Source organism: Branchiostoma belcheri, unplaced genomic scaffold (assembly GCF_001625305.1).
Source record: "Branchiostoma belcheri isolate BF01 breed outbred unplaced genomic scaffold, Haploidv18h27 scaffold2, whole genome shotgun sequence".
NCBI classification, from domain to species: Eukaryota; Metazoa; Chordata; class Leptocardii; order Amphioxiformes; family Branchiostomatidae; genus Branchiostoma; species Branchiostoma belcheri.
Window position 1 is genome coordinate 1,542,093 of NW_017803490.1, and position 21,060 is coordinate 1,563,152.

General features: G+C 45.0%; 2 protein-coding genes and 1 long non-coding RNA gene across 3 annotated transcripts; all 3 read right to left on the reverse strand.

Annotated features, from left to right (window-relative positions):
• Nucleotides 1–348: 348 nt before the first annotated feature.
• Nucleotides 349–1,451, reverse strand: LOC109468767. Its single transcript, XR_002140149.1, has 3 exons — nt 1,342–1,451; nt 649–707; nt 349–420 (listed from the first exon to the last, which is right to left on the reverse strand). It is a non-coding gene; the product is annotated as an uncharacterized LOC109468767 (long non-coding RNA).
• Nucleotides 1,452–2,368: 917 nt separating this feature from the next.
• On the reverse strand, nt 2,369–15,818 carry LOC109468355 (mucin-2-like). Its single transcript, XM_019766604.1, has 19 exons — nt 15,699–15,818; nt 15,400–15,458; nt 11,689–12,515; nt 11,416–11,525; nt 11,235–11,293; nt 8,797–9,581; nt 8,510–8,619; nt 8,336–8,394; nt 7,270–7,970; nt 6,970–7,079; nt 6,740–6,798; nt 5,487–6,616; nt 5,130–5,236; nt 4,954–5,012; nt 4,402–4,565; nt 3,736–4,101; nt 3,398–3,507; nt 3,096–3,154; nt 2,369–2,573 (listed from the first exon to the last, which is right to left on the reverse strand). Exons 3-19 carry the CDS (start codon nt 12,476–12,478, stop codon nt 2,369–2,371), a joined length of 4,983 nt encoding a protein of 1,660 aa, XP_019622163.1. The 5' UTR covers nt 12,479–12,515; nt 15,400–15,458; nt 15,699–15,818.
• Nucleotides 15,819–16,046: 228 nt separating this feature from the next.
• On the reverse strand, nt 16,047–19,837 carry LOC109468356 (stress protein DDR48-like). The gene is made up of 2 exons (XM_019766605.1): nt 19,773–19,837; nt 16,047–16,725 (listed from the first exon to the last, which is right to left on the reverse strand). The coding sequence occupies exons 1-2, from the start codon at nt 19,835–19,837 to the stop codon at nt 16,047–16,049; spliced, it is 744 nt and encodes a 247-aa protein (XP_019622164.1).
• Between the last annotated feature and the right edge of the window lie 1,223 nt (nt 19,838–21,060).

Genomic DNA, 21,060 nt, shown 5'->3' on the forward strand with positions numbered 1-21,060 from the left:
CTTATATAGGGCGCTAAAAATAACTGCCAAACACGTGATTTTTCAACCAATGGGGAGTGGCCTACTCCCAGCTTGGTGTATACCCCTAGGGAACAATTAGACGATGTCAAAACTCTGTGACCCTTAAATGTTGGATACCCCCAGGGTTATGAGTATGAAGTACCATAATTATCGTATCTTACACACCGCTGACTTCTATCTGTGAAATATTCACCCTAACAAGATCAAATAAATATCATTGATATGAAAGTATTTGCTAAATACAATTCTGATAATATCCTATAGTAACCCAACATTTACTTACATGGGATTGAATATGCTAGATAAAACATCAGGTAAAATAGAATTTATGACACAAAACAAGTAGAGAAACATCTTGGAAGTCTTGTCTAGAACACGTTGTTATCCGAATCGACGTTCCTGCAATTAAACATTAGGGAAATGGTTAACATAAAATGATATATATGTACATTATACATATAACTGTTACATGCTATAACGTTTTATACATGTTAGGGTTTGTTTTTTTTTCTTTTGCCCGTCGTTTTTGAACTTAAGTTAAGACACAGAACGTATCGTCTGAAAGCATAGCATAACTTTGTATATGGACCTTCATTTTGAATGATAAATAGAGAGAAAAATGCTCACCTCCGTGAAACTACCTTTGCCGATTTATACCCTTCTATGTGGGCAAATAACGCGTCCAACTGTGGATTAAAACAGGTATTAGTGACATTCAAAAGTGGTCTTTGAGACAGTCTAGCTATGTTCTCTGTAATCAAAAAGTAACTTTAGGGGCAACTTCTTTCGTCAGTTGTGGATGCTACATGAAACGTCTTACAGTTTTAAACATCTATCCAGTTGCTTGAGGAAGTAACTGTTTTCTTCTGCAACCCAATATACCTGGATGGCATTGTTTAATGAAATAATATCTTTTAAGTATAGTGATATGAATCTGTCTTGCATATTCATATCCAGATGGACTAAATGCACATGGGCATGTAAGACATGGAGTACAGAACACTGACAATGTATATACTATAAATATAGTACAACAGTAGAAAGGTAACATTTGCTAAGCAAATTCATAATGTTTGCCTTTGCATATGGTCTGCTCTGTTAATTCCTACTCAAATACATTCATATATATGGTCAGACAGAAGTATAAATCCCTCCTACTATAGAATTGCAACATTATGCTAAACCCGTTGCAACACCCGTTGCTATAGTGAGAGACGTCAACAAATCAGGTTAGTATTTGGAACGGAAGAAGAGGAAACGTACCAAAAACAATATGTTTTCCTTTGGTAAACATAATAATAGAACAGTGGATGTACCCACGTTTTGTTCGATCTCCCTGGTGAGTTCGTCATATGAGGGGCAGGTAGGGTCCAGGGCGTCCTCCCCCACATCTGTGTCCAGTACGAACGACACAAACGCCGTCTGGTACGGACCTGTAGACAGAGTACAGACATGTATGGGAACTGTGGTACCCTAGTCTCCACCAGACTCCTTTGCAGGCTGAATAAATAGTAGAAGTTGGCCCAAAAATAATATAGCTGGCAAGCAAACTGGACCCTATATGGACGGCCAACTCCCCTGGCCAGCTACATTCTTTTTAGGCCGATTTCTACCATTTATTCAGCCTGCAAGGAGTCTGGTGTGGAGACTAGTGGTACCCCGCAACTGACTAGAAGGATGGTTTATGAAGTAATGAAGTATTACCACTTGAATTGCAGGCTGTTGTGCCAAGGTCAAAGCAAGGAGTTGGTCAAAGTGACAAAGCGCCATCTTGTGACAAATATGAGAATTGTCGATCGTGGCATGTACTAGTATTCAAACGTTACCATGGGCAATAGAAAATAAGACCTTACCTGCTTCCGTCGGTGAAGGACTTGTACCTGGAGGTAACAAAACAATTACAGATAAGCCTAAAGATGATTCAATTTCAATAGAAATACATTTCTTTCCTTGGCAATGACAGGATACAAAATTGTGTATAATGTCTGTGTGCACATGGTTGTATATATATATATATATAGGTATCTTTGGTTGTTGTTTGAATCTGAGCAAATTTCAAACTCCTTGGTCCGAGTTACAACGTTAACTGTGGTGGCGATTTGAATGTCCTGGTGTGGGGTGTTCTTTGCGTTCTGGTCATTGCGATTTCGACATTATTTCAGTTAGTGTTTATTAGAATTTTACCACCAGTTTTGAATCAAATTACGAGGATGTTACACCGCATGAAAGTCTATGTTTACGTACACCTTAAAGCATATACGTAAAAATTCTGTTTCTTCATTCGAGTGGAAAATGGAGCCTTTACGCAAGCTATAGGGAATGCTTAAAGATCGGGTTTTGAGCCTTGTTACGTACCAGACACAGGCGGGCTTGGCGTGGTGACCGTAGTGATTTGCAGAGAGCTGGGGTCGACAGTCAGGTTCCCCAGCGTGCCGTTAGAGACAGCTGTGGTGATGCTGTTCTGCACAGCTGTGCTGACTGTCGCCAGGTCCGCGCTGCCGTCTGACGGCTGTTCCACCTGAACTTCCGTGTCAGCTACCACACTTCCTGGCCTGAAGGGGGAGGGGGGGGGTACATAGACGATGAAATTAATAAGTTCAAAGATATAAATAAGTTGAGGTTCTTTTCAACCTTTGCATGTGGCTATCCATAAATTGAACTTCAATGTCAGCTACCACACCTCCAGGGCTGAAGGGGGAAGGCTAGGGGTTAACAGACGATGAAGTTCAAGGCTATAGATTAGTTGTAGTTCCTTTTAGCCTTTGGTTATCCATGACAAACTCAAATCGGCATGTTGGTCTCTCTTACTTGAGGTCAAAAGGGAAGATGTAGTGGTCGAACAAATTATAATTATAACAAAGGTACAGGTTACATGACTTTGACTTTATTGGGATCCACACTTAGCTTACAAGCTTACATCATACAAGTTTTAGTGCATTTACTGGTAGTATGCTTTCTATCAAAGTAATTAAACATTGGATGTTAGTATCTTTATTTCTATAACGAGTTAACATACGCTCTATGCTATGTTTTCTTCGAGCTAAGAAATAATCAAGACATAAATTATATCTTACCGGAATCGCAGGACCGTTACATCGACGAATCCTGGTTGCGAACTCAGTATAAGCGTGATCTGTAGAAAACAGTAAACGTTAGAAAATGCAATACTAGAAAACATACAAGATCGGCTCCGCGTGCATATACAGCAGAGAGTGACTTTCGGTCACTTCGTTCACTACAGAATCACATCTTCAGCTTTTCATATACCGAAAATTTCGAAAATCAAAGCACCCTGGTGACGTTGTGTGTTACAATTGACAGATATGATGTCAACCCCAATGTACGCCCCAAATGAAATGAGAAACGAGCAGCTCACTTGTGTTACAACAGTAAACGCGAGGCTCCTGAACTGAGGAGAGTTGCTGTCGCTGAGTGCAGGTGTGTACGTCTCGCTTGTCATCGCGAAGGAAACTGACAGCTTTTCGGCTGCAAAGGAGAAAACAGATGTTCTTATTGGCATTGCCCAGGGTCTTTTAAGAGAAAACCATGATTTAGACAAGATTGTAAGTGAAAACATGAAGGTTTCAACTTTGCTACGAGTTATATGAAACATTATTACTGCGTCCGAAGGACAAGAACACAACATGGTGTCAGAAGTGGGATATAACTAGAATAGCAGTTTTTTCAGCTCCGGGTGTGTCTGTATATGCTCACCTGGGGCTTTAGTAGTGCGTTCTGCCGTCGTTGCCTCCTCAGTAGTGGCCGGTGACGACGCCGGCTCGGCTGAGGTTGTTGCCTGCTGAGTAGCACTTGGCGTTGTAGCCGGTGGTGAAGCACCCGCTGTTGTAGTCGGTTGTGTGGCATTAGGCGTTGCAGAAGGTGGTGGAGCACCCGCTGTTGTAGCCGGTTGTGTGGCAATTGGCGTTGTAGTAGCTTGTGACACGCCTGGTGTTACAACCGGTTGTGTAGCATTAGGTGTTACACCTGGTTGTGTGGCACCCGCTGTTGAAGCCGGTTGTGTAGCAATTGGTGTTGTAGCTTCCTGAGTGGCACTCGGTTGTGAGGCACCTTGCGTTGTAGCTGTAGATGTAAAGTACGTGTATTAGCAATGTATGTAAGAAGCAAAAGGATGGCAGTGAAAAGGTTCGTTGGAAAATCTTGCGGCAACTTAGCTTGAAAACTCAGCACTTACACACAACCGAGACGGGAGACGTTATAACCTTCATACATCCATGCCCAATCACTCAAACCGCATTTCCGTAAGGTCAGAGCAGGGTCCAAGTAACTTCAAATCTGGGCCATGGCCAGTTCAATAACATGATAACGAAATCAACCTTCACACAAGCGGGACGGGGGGTATTACATACTTCCGTCGCGTACCTGACAAGTAATCCAGTGAGGTTGGGTCCACGGTGAGGCTGCCAATAGTCCCACTGGACACTGCTGCCTTGGCTTTGGTCAGAAGTGAACTCTGGACGTCCGCCGCAGACGAACCACCGCTAGCCGAGTAGTACACATCCACGTCTGCTATAACACTGCCCTGCCTAGAAACCATGTTTCACGTCAACAGACTTCATATAATTGTGTGTAATGTGTGAACATCCCAAGAATGTATCATTGAAGTTCATCTGTGTTGGCAGTTACATGTTTAATGGTAAAACGTTTGTTTCAACGCAAAAGGTAAATGTTCTCACCTAGAGATTTCGACCTGTCACTCTGGTCTTCGTCAGTAGACTGACCCGGTGTTCACATTTTAGAGAATGCACGTGACAAGTCAGACTGGGGAAGACCAGAGTGACTGGTCGAAAGCTCTAGTTGAGAACACATACCTTTTGTGTTGGAACAAAAGAAGTTTTTCCTCTACTAAAAACACCCCAAGAACGGTTTACTTTTATACTTCCAGTATTATAGCAATTGAATATATGACCATACCTGAATCCCGTCACTTCGCTCCGGACGTATCCAGGCGTGCTCCCCAGTTCGGCTTGCAGCTGTGAGGAAAGAGATTTATTTTGGTTATCCGTTGATGATCATGGTGTGCAGTCCCCAGAAAGCAAAAGTTGACCAAACACAAAATGAAACAGGCGACTGATAGATGATATCCTTACGTTAGACGTGACAGTAGATGCGAGGAACGTAAAGTCAGCAGAGCTGGAATCACTTAGGGTCGCTCGCCATGACTCCCCACTCAGCGTCAAGGCTAGGGCCAGGGAAGCTGGGAAAGACAGAAGACTTGTCGTTGTAATGAATAACTCACAAATAAATCGCATATCATCGCTCAAACGAAACTGTCTGCTATAGCAAATGTACAAGCAAGCGTTCCAATTTAATATATAGATAAGCAAAGGAGCTTTGTATAATTCCTTAGGCATGAATTCCTGATCTTAGACTAGTATTCAAATGGAATGCGTCACGCTCACAGATATCACAACACTTTTGATTTAAAGAATAAGAATAGAACTTACATGCCGCGGATGTAGTCATGGCGGGTGTGGTAGCACTAGGAGTTGTGCCTTCTGGTCGACCGCTTGTGATGCTTTCTCTTGTAGACATGTCAGGCCTGGTAGCTCCAGCAGTTGTGGCGTCTGGTCTGGCCCTTGTGACATTTTCTGCTGTAGTAAGCTCTGGTCTCGTGGGTCCAGCAGATGTAACTTCTGGTTGCTGGGCTGTGGCGTTTTTTCTTGGGGTTACCTCGGGTCTAGAGGCCATAGGAGTTGTAACGTCTGGTGGGGCTCTTGTTGCGTTTTCAGCGGAAGTTGCTTTTGGTGGAGTGGCCATTGGAGTTGTCATTTCAGGCCGGGCCCTTGTTGTATTTTCCGGTGGAGTAACCTTTGGTCCAGTGGCCATTGGAGTTGTAGCCATGGGAGTTGTAACGTCTGGTCGGGCCCTTGTTGCATTTTCCGGTGAAGTAACGTCTGGTCTAGTGGCCATTGGAGTTGTCATTTCTGGACGGGCCCTTGTGGTATTTTCCGGTAACGTAACATTTGGTCTAGTAGACATAGGAGTTGTCATTTCTGGTCGTGCCCTTGTGGCATTTTCCGGTGAAGTAACATTTGGTCTAGTGGCCATTGACGTTGTCATCTCAGGCCGAGCCCTTGTGGCATTTTCCGGTGAGGTAACATTTGGTCTAGTAGCCATAGGAGTCATACCGTCTGGTCTATCACTTGTGACGTTTTCTTGACGAGGTGGTGTAACATGGGGACTAGTGGTTGCTGGGCGCCCGGTTGTGACATTTTCCATCGGGGGCCTAGTAGTGTTGTCCGGAGGAGCCATTGTAGGACGTGGCGATGTAGCGTTCTCTGTACGAGCCATTGTTGCGTTGTCTGGGCGAGGCGATGTAGCGACATCCGGCTGACTTGGCTGCGGTCTGGTTACGTTTTCGAGCGGAGTCGATGTAACGTTTGGTGTAACAGTGGGGCGAGCCGTTGTCGGTGTAGTGATGGTGAGTGAGCTGGGATCCACCGTGAAGTTTCCCAGGGACCCGTTGGAGACGGCTGACGTCAGGGTGTTCTGTATGGACGTACTGACGGCAGACACGTCCGAACCCGAGTCTCCGGACATGACCACCTCTGTGTCCGCGATCACACTCCCTTGCCTGGGCAAAAGTACATAATATAGCCAATACGTGAGGAAACAGAGTTACATGCTCACATAACTGGTAAACGACGTCATATGTGATCCAAAGAAAGAGTGGCTGAACCAAGTGAAAAATGCTAACCTGAATCCAACAACAATAGTCCTGACGTATCCGACAACCAGCACAAACAGTTGGTCAAACTGTGGAACAATCAAACTCGTTAGAAATTTCGCAGAAATGCACACAAGCCTAGTAGGGTATTGATAAAGTTGCTATTTATGTCTTGCAAATGATATCGTCATGTACAACTCTAGAAAAGTATCTCTCTTTTCAGGAAGTGAGGGAATTGTGACAATTAAACGAGCACTTACCGTGTTTGCTACGTTTGATGCAAGATTTCTGAACTCCGCCGAGTTGGGGTCATTGAGAGAAGCGGTGAACGTCACACTGGTGAGCTTGAGTGAGACTTGAAGCTTAGGGGCTGGTAAGGCGAAACAAAAGTTCACAATGTTCAAACGGCTAAAGGTAAACGTTGTTCCATAGCCTTTTGAGGCCATAGTGGATTGTTAGACCACTGTGTCTATAGAGGGTATCGTCAGAGAAAAAAACTTTATCAGGCGAATTAGAACAAATATAGCAGTACGACAGAAGCAGCATAAACAAGTTCTTACCTTCTTTAGTTGTAGTTTCTGCTGCTGCGGTTGTTGTAATCACAGCTGGGGCAGCAGAGCTGATCTGTGGAGTCATTGTAGCGCTGTCCGGTCGAGGGGACGAAGGGACTTCAGGGCGAGCCGTCGAAACATCGTCCGGTCGAGATGTCACGTTACGTAGGTGAGGCGTTGTAACATCTGGTCTGGGACTTGTATCGTTTTCTTGGCGAGGACTTGTCATGTCTGGTCGACGAGAGGTCATGTTTTGTGGGTGAGGCGTTGTAAGCCCTTCTGGTCTTGGACTTGTAACGTTGTCCGGACGAGCCATGGTAGCGTTGTCGTGTCGGGGCGATGTCATGTTGTCAGGGCGAGGCATTGTAACACCGTCTGGTTGGTGACTTGTAGTGTTCTCTGCTGCCCGAGCCATCGTCACATTGTCGGGACGAGGCGATGTAGCGACATCCCGCGGCTGACTTGGCTGCGGCCTGGTTACGTTTTCAGCCTGAGTCGCTGTAACGTTCGGTGTAACAGTTGGGCGAGCCGTTGTCGGTGTAGTGATGGTGAGTGAGCTGGGATCCACCGTGAAGTTTCCCAGGGACCCGTTGGAGACGGCTGACGTCAGGGTGTTCTGTATGGACGCACTGACGGCAGACACGTCCGGCCCCGAGTCTCCGGATCCTGCGTCTAAAACTACCTCCGTATCCGCGATAACACTGCCCTGTCTGGGGTACAAGTATAACGAGGACATGCTGAATCAGGCTGACATTAAAGGTGCTTACTACAGGGAAAAAACTTATTTTCCTAACACACTTGTGTCTCCGAACATTTTTGCACATGTGTATACGTAGCCAGCAGTGTATTATTGATTTAGCACCTAGCAATCTCGTTTTAGAGCATTGTGGTGAAAGTTAGAAGTTCTTATATCTGATATGAATAGGCACATCATTAATATATCAAAGAACATGTGTACAATATACTTCCCAATGAGGGGCATGGTTCAAAGTGCTCTGAGCAACTTAAACTACAGAACGTGTGTTAAGTCATGCGTTATTCGGATTGATTAAAAAGACGGAGTAATAATGCTCACCTAAATCCTAGAACATTTGTCTTGACGTATCCATTGACGTTTACGAACAACAGGTCAAACTGTGAACAATTGGAAGTAAATTGTTAGGCCTTTTTTCAAAGGAAGAAATAAAAAGAAAACAATACACTTTCCGTAGTCGGAGACAGACGTGTGATGACATTAATTGGTACTTACCGTATTTGCAACATTCGCTGCAAGATTTTTGAACTCGGCCGAGTTTTTGTCGTTGAGAGTGGGTGTGAACGTCACACTGGTCAGCTTCAGTGAAACCTCCAGTTTAGGGGCTAGTCCATGAATGAAAAAGATAACAGAGTCAGAATCCACGATGGTCAAAACCTTTAAAGCATGACGTAGCCAATATACATATTTGTTACAAAATGAAGTTTGCTTGTGATAGGAAAAAACTGACTTTGAAAAGCAATGCTACTGACATAATAATATACACAGCGTGCTAGGCTTACGTTCCGGCGTTGTAGTTTCTCCCGTTGTTGTTGTTTCAGTCGGTGAAGCAGTGGTGGTTGGTGGTTGTAAAGGTGTCATTGTGGGGCTCTCAGGACGTCCAGATGTAACGTCATCAGGAGGGGCCATTGTGGTGTTTCCTTGATGGGGCGTTGTAACACTGTCCGGTCTTGGAGATGTGACGTTTTCTGCATGTGGCGTTGCAACATCTTCTGGTCTAGGCGATGTCATGTTGTTTTGTGAGGGGAACATTGTGGTATTGTCTGGTCGATGTGTTGTATCATTTTCTGGACGCACCATTGTTATATTGTCCTGATGAGGCATGGTAAGATCTTCTGGTCTAGGCGATGTCATGTTGTTTTGTTGGGGGAACATTGTGGTATTGTCTGGTCGATGTGTTGTAGCGCTTTCTGGAGGAATCATTGTTACATTGTCCTGATGAGGCATGGTAAAATCTGGTCTAGGTGATGTCTTGTTGTTTTGTGGAGGGAGCGGTGTAACACCGTCTGGTTGATGCCTTGTGGTGTCGCCCGGCTGACTTGGCTGCGGTCTGGTTGCGTTTTCAGCCCGAGTCGCTGTAACGTTTGGTGTGACAGTGGGGCGAGCCGTTGTCGGTGTAGTGATGGTGAGTGAGCTGGGATCCACCGTGAAGTTTCCCAGGGACCCGTTGGAGACGGCTGACGTCAGGGTGTTCTGTATGGACGCACTGACGGCAGACACGTCCGGCCCCGAGTCTCCGGATCCTGCGTCTAAAACTACCTCCGTATCCGCGATAACGCTGCCTTGTCTGGGTTAAAACGGTTTAAGAAATAAGACAGTTACTACTTGTGCCAGTGCCCTAAAAGACTACCACACTGATGTCAACTTGAGCAAATTTGTTCTTGGACCACACAATTTAGATAGAGTCAAATACTCACCTAAATCCGAGAACGTTCGTCTTGACATATCCAGGAGTGTTGGCAAACAGTTGGTCGAACTGTGGGTATAGGACGTTAAAATGCATTAGAGAATGTGCCTCTCATCGTAAAAGTAAGCTGTGCAGTTATACATGTGTAGTATGTGAGTTATGCAGTACTTACTGTGTCTTCAACATTTGATGCAAGGTTCTTAAACTCCGCAGATTCTGGGTTATTGAGAGAAGGTGTAAACGGCACACTCGTCAGCTTCAGGGAGACCTCAACTTTTGGAGCTGAAAAAATACACAATTTTTACAATAAGCAAACGCAGAGGTGAAGATGTGATATAATAAACATAAAAATATGTTATCCTTTATAGTGCTACATATCTCTAGAGAAAATCATTGCAGTAGAAGCAACAGTCAAAAGTACAATGTCCTTACGTTCAGGCGTTGTAGTTTCTCCCGTTGTTGTTGTTTCAATCGGTGAAGCAGTTGTGGTTGGTTGTTGTAAAGGTGTCATTGTGAGGTTCTCAGGACGTCCAGATGTAACATCTTCAGGCGGGGCCATTGTGGCATTTTCTGAAGGCCCCATTGTTACATTGTCCGGATGAGGCATGGTTACAAGATCTTCTGGTCTAGGCGATGTCATGTTGCTTTGTTGGGGGAACATTGTGGTATTATCTGGTCGACGCATACGTGTTGTAGCATTTTCTGGACGAGCCATTGTTACATTGTCCTGATGAGGCATGGTAACATCTGGTCTAGGCGATGTCATGTTGTTTTGTGAGGGAAACATTGTGGTATTATCTGGTCGATGTGTTGTAGCACTTTCTGGAGGAGCCATTGTTACATTGTCCTGATGAGGCATGGTAACATCTTCTGGTCTAGGCGATGTCATGTTGCTTTGTTGGGGGAACATTGTGATATTGTCTGGTCGATGTGTTGTAGCACTTTCTGGAGCCATCATTGTTACATTGTCCGGATGAGGAGGTGTGGCAATGTCTGGATGAGGCATGGTAACATTTTCTGGACTAGGTGATGTCATGTTGTTTTGTGGAGGGAGCGTTGGAACAGCGTCTGGTCGCTGCGTTGTCACGTTTTGCAAGTGAGGCGTTATAACACCTTCTGGTTGATGCCTTGTGGTGTCGTCCGGCTGACTTGGCTGCGGTCTGGTTGCGTTTTCAACCTGAGTCGCTGTAACGTTTGGTGTAACAGTGGGGCGAGCCGTTGTCGGTGTAGTGATGGTGAGTGAGCTGGGATCCACCGTGAAGTTTCCCAGGGACCCGTTGGAGACGGCTGACGTCAGGGTGTTCTGTATGGACGCACTGACGGCAGACACGTCCGGCCCCGAGTCTCCGGATCCTGCGTCTAAAACTACCTCCGTGTCCGCGATCACACTGCCCTGTCTGGGGTAAAACGGTTTAGAAAATAAGACATTTACTTGGCAATGCTACATCAAAACTGCCACACTGATATCAACTTCAAAAGCTGTTAGAAAATTTGCTCTTGGACCACACAATTTAGATAGAGTCAAATACTCACCTAAATCCGAGAACGTTAGTCTTGACATATCCAGGAGTGTTGGCAAACAGTTGGTCAAACTGTGGGAACAGGAGGGGCATTAAATTGATTTAGAAATGCCTCTCGTCGTACCACAAAACCACGTAGTGATACACACACTCTGTATAGCGGACACATGATGTACTTACACATGTGTACTTACCGTGTCTTCAACATTTGATGCAAGATTCTTAAACTCCGCAGACTCTGGGTTATTGAGAGAAGGTGTAAACGGCACACTCGTCAGCTTCAGGGAAACCTCAACTTTTGGAGCTGAAAAAAAGCAAAACTTCTACATCAATCTAACTCAGAGATCAAGATACGATATAAGACATATAAATGTGACAAACTGATGGTGGTATACTATATATCGCTAGAGAAAGTCGTCAAAAAAATTGCAATATAATAGAAACAGTCAACAGTACAAGGTCCTTACGTTCAGCCGTTGTAGTTGCATCTGTTGTAGTTGTTGCAGCTGGAGAAGCTGTGGTGATCTGTGGTTGTAAAGGTGTCATTGTGAGGTTTTCAGGACGTCCAGATGTAACATCGTCAGGCCGAGCCATTGTGGCATTTTCTGAAGGCCCCATTGTTACATTGTCCTGATGAGGCATGGTTACAAGATCTTCTGGTCTAGGTGATGTTATGTTGTTTTGTGAAGGGAACATTGTGGTATTGTCTGGTCGATGTGCTGTAGCATTGTCAGGATGAGGAGATGTAGCAATGTCTGGTTGAGGCATGGTAACATTTTCTGGACTAGGCGATGTCATGTTTTGTGGAGGGAGCGGTGTAACATCGTCTGGTCGATGCGTTGTAGCGTTTTGTTGGTGAGGCGTCGTGGTGTATCCTGGTTGAGCTGCTGTAGTGTTTTCTAGGCGAGGCATCGTCATATTTGCCGGTGCTGTAACATCATCCAGTCGAGGCATTGTGACATTTTCAGGATGAACCATTGTAGCATTCTCCGCTGCCGCCATTGTAACATTAGGCCCTGACTCATCCTCTGTTGCGCCGCGTCCTGTAGTCGGAAACAGCCCGCCGGTCACTTCTATACCCACTCCCAGACCGCCTCCGCCACCCGAGTCGGGACTAGCCGTAGTCGGTTCGGTGAAGGCGAGTGAACTCGGGTCGACCGTGAAGTTGCCCAGGGATCCACCGGACACAGCGGCCGTCAGGGTGTTCTGGATGGATGACTTGACATCAGGTGAGCCCTCGGTACTGCCACCGGACATATAACTGATGCTGGTGTCTGCTATAACACTGCCAGACCTGTGGAGAAGAATACACACAGATGTGAGGTCTCTATAGGCGTGCCACTTCCGTCTTATGCTCATTGAATGGTCAAGGAAGTTATAGAGCAAAGAGCTACATTGTAGCCTACATGTACCTGACATATGAGTACATGATTTCTTTTTATAACATTCTATGTGTGCGATAGTCCTCTGCTGTAGACCTAGTGCCTTTACTACTTCACTTGTAGTAGATGTCTATCATTGGATAATGTTATTACTCCGTGAAGGAGGTCAGGACCTCCGGACGGAGTGTTGTGAAGAGTCGCTTTTTTTGTGTTCGCAGTCAAAACACTGGGTTCTCTTTGTGTAATCGGCATGCAATTTTATACGCCGTCTGCGGGCATGCCCGTGTTGATGCACGAATGTGTATTTTTGCCGTTGCTGCTTTCGCGGTCAATGTAATATATTGCAGATGCAACCCTATAGTTATGAGGCAAATTGGAATGGTCCAGAAAAACCCGTTGTTTGGAATAGCAGTGGGGGGTGGAACTTCAGGCAGATGGTGAGGGGTCGATAAGTGGTACCACGGCAGTAACACTTCGCGGTGCTGACCGCAACTTATATCGGGACCTGCTTTCGGGCTAATATTTTCTATATCTGACGGGAACCGCGTCTAGACGGCGAATGGTCAGACGGTGATGGCGAACGGCCAAGGAACGGCCAAGGAACGGCCTAGGAACGGCCTAGGAACGGCCTAGGAACGGCCTAGAAACGGCCAAGGAACGGACTAGGAACGGACTAGGAACGGACTAGGAACGAACTAGGAACGGACTACGAACGGCCATAAAACGGCCAAGGAACGGCCTAGGAACGGCCTAGGAACGGCCTAGGAACGGCCAAGGAACGGCCTAGGAACGGCCCAGGAACGGCCTAGGAACGGCCTAGGTACGGCCTAGGAACGGCCTAGGAACGGCCAAGGAACGGCCAAGGAACGGCCTAGCAACGGCCTAGGAACGGCCTAGGAACGGCCAAGGAACGGTCTAGGAACGGCCTAGGAACGGCCAAGGAACGGCCAAGGAACGGCCTAGGAACGGCCTAGGAACGGCCAAGGAACGGCCTAAGAACGGCCTAGAAACGGCATAGGTACGGTCTAGGAACGGCCTAGCAACGGCCTAGAAACGGCCTAGAAACGGCCTGGAAACGGTCTAGGAACGGCCTAGGAACGGCCTAGGAACGGCCAAGGAACGGCCTAGGAACGGCCAAGGAACGTCCTAAGAACGGCCTAGGAACGACCAAGGAACGGCCTAGGAACGACCTAGGAACGGCCAAGGAACAGCCTAGGAACGGCCAAGGAACGGCCAAGGTACGGCCTAGGAACGGCCTAGGAACGGCCTAGGAACGGTCAAGGTACGGTCTAGGAACGGTCAAGGTACGGCCTAGAAACGGCCAAGGAACGGCCTAGGGACGGCCTAGGAACGGCCTAGGGACGGCCTAGGAACGGCCTAGGAACGGCCTAGGAACGGCTAAGTTCGCCATCACCGTCTGACAATCCTAGGCCGTTCCTAGGCCGTTCCTAGGCCGTTCCTATGCCGTTCCTAGGCCGTTCCTTGGCCGTTCCTAGGCCGTTCCTTGGCCGTTCCTTGGCCGTTCCTAGTCCGTTCCTAGTCCGTTCCTTAGCCGTTCCTTAGCCGTTCCTAGGCCGTTCCTACGCCGTTCCTAGGCCGTTCCTTGGCCGTTCCTAGGCCGTACCTTGGCCGTTCCTAGGTCGTTCCTAGGTCGTTCCTAGGCCGTTATCCCTATAGTGTTGTACGAGGTTTGAGTCATCCATTATGTTGTGTTCCTGTCGCGGGTCTGACTCTATCTCCCCACAGCACGTGCCTGCTGACACCGGGGAGCGAGCTTGCCTCTACCAGGCTTGAGGGTGCGGCTGGAAATAGTAGAAATTGGCCTAATAGAGAGATAACACGCCGAGGGAGTTTAGCCATCCAGTTTACAGTTTGCCGTTTACGTTTACAGTTTGCCGGCAAACTGTAAACTGGATGGCTAAACTCCCTCGGTGTGATATCTCTCTATTTGGCCAATTTCTACCCTCAAGCCTGGTAGAGGCTAGGAGCGAGCGACAACACGCGCTGTCTACACGACAGGTCTGCAGTAGACAAGCTGACTCCATTGCCTATCCAACAAGATTATTACTCCGTGAAGGAGGTCAGGACCTCCAGACGGAGTGTTGTGAAGAGTCGTTTTTTGTGTTCGCAGTCAAAACACTGGGTTCTCTTTGTGTAATCGGCATGCAATTTTATACGCCGTCTGCAGGCATGCCCGTGTTGATGCACGAATGTGTATTTTTGCCGTTGCTGCTTTCGCGGTCAATGTAATATTGCAGATGCACCCCTATAGTTATGAGGCAAATTGGAATGGTCCAGATTAACCCGTTGTTTGGAATAGCAGTGGGGGGGTGTAACTTCAGGCAGATGGTGAGGGGCCGATAAGTGGCACCACGGCAGTAACACTCGCGGAGCTGGCCGCAACTGTTGCTGGAATTTGCCAGTCGCGCTTAATAAGCAACAGGCACGGTAAGACGGTGGGGCTGTCTTTGTTACTAGTGACACGACCATGATAGTCCAATCTTTATGTGAATGCAATGATTGTGTGTGTGTAATTAAAATGAACTTCGAACTTGAAGCACAGTATCTTTACACGCCCTGAGAGCAGTGATGGATTTAGGTCTTTTTATGTTTTATGGTTGTGACGCGCCCTCATTGTATTAACCGTTGCCTTATGTCTGCACAGTAGGTCTGGCGTTGACGCTTGGGATTATTTTTGTTGCAAAATATAAAACTTCACGGAGGATTGTCACCTATGGCTTCTTGTTTGCATTAGTTACGTAAGCTCATATGCTCAGTGGTAGAGTATATTCTTACCTAAAACCTGTGACTTGACTGCTGATGTATCCAGGCGTGCTCTTCAGTGCTGAATCCAGCTGTAAAATAACACATCTTAGATACATTAAAATACATGTAGACTTAGCTTCCGCACCATGTGAAACAAATATGTTCTTCGCTAAGTAGATCGTTTCTGCTACATAAGGTCCACCGTACCATATGACTAGTTATCAAAAATACACATGGGTAAGCTGCATTATTGTCATGAAATAAAATTCAAAAGCTGTCAAGAGGTTACAAAAGATACATAACGAGGGTGATAACTTAAAGGTACTCACACTTGATTCGACATTTGATGCGAGGTTCTTGTAGTCTGCAGAGCTTGGGTCGTTCAGCGCAGGTCGGAATGTCTCGCTCGTCAGACTTAGTGAGACCTCGACACTGGCAACTAAAAGGAATCAACATTGTGTGCATTATTTAATGAAATTGGTATTTTCTCAGTTTTCAACGAGACATGAGTATTGCTACATGTAATAGCCTTTTTGTCATTCTAAACAATGTTCATTACAAATCTTTCATAACTTGAGACTGCAAACATGTAACGTACTGGATACATGATACATGTTTCGTCAGCATTCAAGAGAACGTATGTGTTCTTACCTTGGCTGGTAGCAGTGGTAGCATTTTCAGGTGCTGGCATACGTGTCGGCGTTGTAGCATTTGTTACAGGTGCCATTTGTGTTGGCGTTGTAGCATTTGTTACAGATGCCATATGTGTTGGCGTTGTAGCATTTGTTACAGATGCCATATGTGTCGGCGTTGTAGCATTTGTTACAGGTGCCATATGTGTTGTGGCATTTGTTACAGGTGCCATATGTGTTGTGGCATTTGTTACAGGTGCCATAGGTGTTGTGGCATTTGTTACAGGTGCCATATGTGTCGGCGTTGTAGCATTTGTTACAGGTGCCATATGTGTTGGTGTTGAAGCATTTGTTCCAGGTGTCATGTGTGTCGGTGTTGTAGCATTTGTTCCAGGTGTCATACGCGTCGGCGTTGTAGCATTTGTTACAGGTGCCGCAGGTGCTGGCATTGTAGCATTTGTTACGGGTGCCGCAGGTGCTGGCGTTGTAGCATTTGTTACAGGTGCCATATGCGTTGGCGTTGCGGCATTTGTTACATCTGCCGCAGGTGCTGGCGTTGTAGCATTTGTTACAGGTGCCGCAGGTGTCGGTGTTGCAGCATTGCCTTGTTGTGTTGTTGCTTTGGCGTTCTCTGGTACAGCCGTTGTAGCATTTTCTGGATGCACCGCCGTCATTTTTGCTGCAGTAGCAGTGACGTTTGCAGGGGCCAGTGGTGTTGCCGCTCCTAGTAGTACAAGAAAGCCCAATGCATCCAATTAATTTCTACAATAATTAAAAATCTTGGTGTGGCTTTTTATATTTGAGGTCGGAAAAACACCCTTCATATGCGTATACGTAATAGATAGATTGGCCTGATCGCGGCAACTTTGCACACGACCATATATGGCAATTTTTTTTTGCCATATATTGATTGTACGAATCAGTGTTATTCAGCTTTTTGTACATGCTGCGAGGATGAGTTTCTGAATAAAACTGTACGTTAAACTGACCAGACGGAAAGAAAATTGTTAACGCTGGTTGTTCCACCTGGCTGCTGATTTAAGCCCGCCCGTCTCCTCATTACGCCCTTTCAAACTCTTGACCTCAGTTATCAGACCCACAATGATGCTGTGACCTGTCCCTAAGATATAGTGCAGTTTTGCCCGTCGGGCTACTTTAATAATTGCGGCCAGGAGTTGTCTAAAGTCTGGTAGTTATATCTGTAGTGTCTCGATACCCTCATCTATGGAGATAATCTCCAAGCAGATTCTGTGGGGAAAGGGAGTCTATATTGGCCGCCTGTATCCATGCATTGGCCTCCTGTAAACATTAAATTTTTGCCGATGGTTACCGGAGGCCAATGGATACAGGCGGCCAATATAGAATACGACTAAAATTTCCACTTTGAATTGGGCCTAAAATGGCCACCTTTAAATTGGGCCAAAAATAGCCACATTTGAATTGGGCCTAAAATGGCCACCTTTCCCCACAGAATCTGCTTGGAGATTAGTGTTGACTAGTCTGCCGTTTACATTCTTATGTATTTTACAAAGTTTAACGTGTTTATCTTAAACGTAAATCTCTATGTGAAGAGAAAACCTATAGCTATGGTAGCCTCCGAAGCAGGCCTATAGAACTGGGGGTTTGGTGGTCTTTGGCTGTTTTCTGATTAGCCCAATTCTAAAAAAACGGGGGTAATTCAACCAGGCCGGCTATTTTGTCTATATGCAATCAGAAAAAAAGCACATGAAAGCTCCCGTAGACCCCGAAGACCCCCCCAAATTCCCAGTTTTTGGCATGCTATGGAGGCTATAGCTATGTCCACATAAGGGGTACACTGGTCCAACGGTTTCTGGAGCAAGGTTATACCCATGAGTTTAAACATGTGGAAATAATACAGTCATATTTCATCTCATTCTATGACTAAATGTGAAACGCCCAGCCCGGGAGCTTGGGCACTTCCCCGTCTTTATCTTAGTGAATAAACCTTAACAACCTGCATGGACAATTTATCATGTCAGGAGGATGTTAACGTTGTCTTCTAGTTCCAATGATAGTTTGGATTGCAACTTTAAAGTTTTCCATGCAAGCTTGCGTCATAAACCTGCTTTACACACACAAACCTAGCCTCCACCAGGCCTTTCTGTGGGAATACGGATCGTAGAATACGGCAAAAAAAAGAGAGTAAAATTGGCCAAGGGATTCCGGCCGCGGGGAGGTAGTTTCTTTCCCTCCGAAGAAATATTAAATACTGCGCGGCCTAGCTGTCAAACCTACAAGGCGGCCAAAGTCCCCTGGCAATTATTCTCCTATATATAGCCAGCGTAGTTACTAGCAATCTGGTAGAGACTAACACAAATCCACCCACCCAACCACCCATCCTTGTCCAGTACTAGTTTTCGGACAAAGAAGTGAAGAATTGCGCAATCCCAATTCAAAGTGACCATTTTTACTTAGTGTCTTACACATAGAACGTTCATAATGATGGAAAAGCTGATTGCACTATACAACATTGAATGAATATTTACAGAACAGCATTTATCTCTGTATACATCAATGTTATTGGTGTAGGGTTAGGATTACACCTCAGACAGACAAGCATGCAATCTTTTGTTTACCGTAAGTGTAAATGTAGGCTAATCATGGCGGAAAAAGCAGTGCTTTGTACTGAAATAACTACAGTCTCTGTGTCAATTCTCCATCCGTTTAATAAACGATGCTGGGAAGTTTCTTAAACGGGCTTTACTTCTATACAATTCACTGTTTCAAAACTATTCTCCGATACCTGTTGAACAATACAAAAACTCTTCATGTTTTCTCTTCGACATCGATATCGCTACTGAGCCACCTAATATTTTGTCAGTGACAACGACAGTACTCTAAAATCTTCATCAATCAACGTAATTAGTGTTTTCAACACAGAAAGAATGTCAGATAAAGCAACTTTCTGTTCAGTGTGACTCTCTCGTCTTTGATACTTTGTTTATACAATCTGTGGTGCCAATACTAACCTGCTACCATGTATTTGCCGTACTTACTGGAACTACTGTCATCAATGGCAGATATGTATACTGAAGTAAAAAAAAAGGTGGCTGCCGTCTGAAAGCTTCTACGTATCTAAAGTAAGTAATTCGATAACGACTGTTCTGTACCTATCACTGACACACCCCAATGCGCTCAAATTCCCATGGGACTCAATTTAAACCGGTTTTAACCTCCTTAATCTTTCTTAGAAAGTTTTGGTTTCTTCTAAAGACAATTCAACATTCGTCCTGAACATTGCCGCTCGACAACACTCTTATGTAATGCACAAAACCATACTTTAACCTACATGCTTGACAGGCTACTTTGACAAATTTCAACATTTATTCTATCATTGAAATGGAACAATTAAACACTTCACGCAATGGTGGTTACAACATGCTTCATTACACTACCAGAATGTTCACTACTTTTTCAAAACAAATCTTTATTTATTTTGAAAATAAACACCCTACTTTCCAAACAATGAGCCATGTAAGATCTCCAAAATTGTTCTAACAAGATCAAAACGCGAACACGAATCTGTGTCATTCGGTGTGACATGGCGCAACAACTAGTTTGTGAGAAAATTTCTAGATTATACCAATGCTGAGGTTGATTAAACCTCTTTGATTGTACTACCACTCGTAATTTGTGCTTCAGAAAACGTTCCTTTCCCTCACCAGTACGCCGATTTTTGTTTAATGATTGCGATAAAATAGTTTTATGCAGAGGAAATAGACGTGTGACAACGCATGACACTTACCTGACTGTGTATTCTGTCCCTGGACTCCCTCCAGAACCAAAAACAGTACTCCAAACATCAGAATCCCCATCCTGAATCCACCTGTAGCCTCCATCAGGTGTTTCCGTGCTTCCACCTGTCCACAGCTACGTTTTAAAGGCGGGAACCTTCACAGATGCAGCTATGTTCGTGACATAGTGCGACCACGCCTTTTGTAAGTGCTGTGCGCGGCACAGTTTTCTGACTAAAGTATTGTCTAAAAACTACCTCTGCCGCGGGCATTTTCAAAAGAACAAAACGTCCTTTTTCTCTCCAATAATTACTAGTACCAGGAAAACGCTTGCATCTACCTGTGCAGGAAGATCTAACTAATATGTATTTGATTAAAATGTATAATCATGGAAATAGATTTGGCTTAGGTTGATGTCTACAAAGTTTTCATTTATTATATCACACCAGAAAAAGTGACATTACATCAAAGGAAGGTGACATTTGGACGACCTGTCACTCGGGGTCAAAGGTCACGTGAAATCTTCACCCTCTAAATTATTATTATTTTTTGTATCACGAGATTTTCACTATGAAAGACAGTTATGATTCATTCATTGGTTAACATATTCGCCTGAATTATTCTGATGATATTCTCACATTTGCGCACAGAAGTACCATTAAAGGATCTTCTTGTAAGGTTCATCTGAACATTGCCATAATGTTCTGTTTGGATTACATTGGCAGAGAAAGTTGGCTACATCAATTTGTCAGATAGCAGTCTGTTTCATTGTTTGATGATAGACACAGATGATTAGTAAACACATGACAATGTAGATGTGGTGTAGATGCGATTTTATCTGTATATTCAGGTAACACGTAATAAAGAAACAAAACTGGAATAATTGAGTCCGCAAACTTTAACAAGAAACGAGCAACGACATTATTTCCGTTTTGTTACCACCTCGTTTGCCCAAATATTGTAACAGGTGTAAGAGCCATTTGTTACCCTCTTGTCCATGCATTGATTGAAGTAAAGCCTTAATGACATGAAGTGTACGGGTGACCTACTTTTTGACTAAAGGCATAATTATCCGGTGGAACGAGAAAAATGGTTAAGTTAAGAGAAAAATAGTTGTAATTTCTGTAAATGTGGGAATTATACATCATGTAGCTACAGTTTCGTGGTAAAGGGGTGCATTTAGCCTGCTTTTTCCTTTGAAAAACAAAACGACGAAATCGGCCACAAAATGCTAACAGTTGTGCATGTGGTTTGTAATAGCACTTAAGATATAACTAAGGGCTACAAGTGAGTTAATTGTCAGG

Bases quoted from the DNA above. Each gene is read 5' to 3' on its own strand.
- LOC109468355 (XM_019766604.1), bottom strand. From the start codon at position 12,478: ATGTCCGGTGGCAGTACCGAGGGCTCACCTGATGTCAAGTCATCCATC. The intron at 7,080-7,269 runs GTAAGAACTTGT...TCGCCTTACCAG, and splicing joins AGAAACTACAACTAAAGAAG to CCCCTAAGCTTCAAGTCTCA. The intron at 4,566-4,953 runs GTATGGTCATAT...CATGGTTTCTAG, and splicing joins AGCGAAGTGACGGGATTCAG to GCAGGGCAGTGTTATAGCAG.
- LOC109468356 (XM_019766605.1), bottom strand. From the start codon at position 19,837: ATGGGGATTCTGATGTTTGGAGTACTGTTTTTGGTTCTGGAGGGAGTC. The intron at 16,726-19,772 runs GTCAGGTAAGTG...TTGTACTACTAG, and splicing joins GTCCAGGGACAGAATACACA to GAGCGGCAACACCACTGGCC.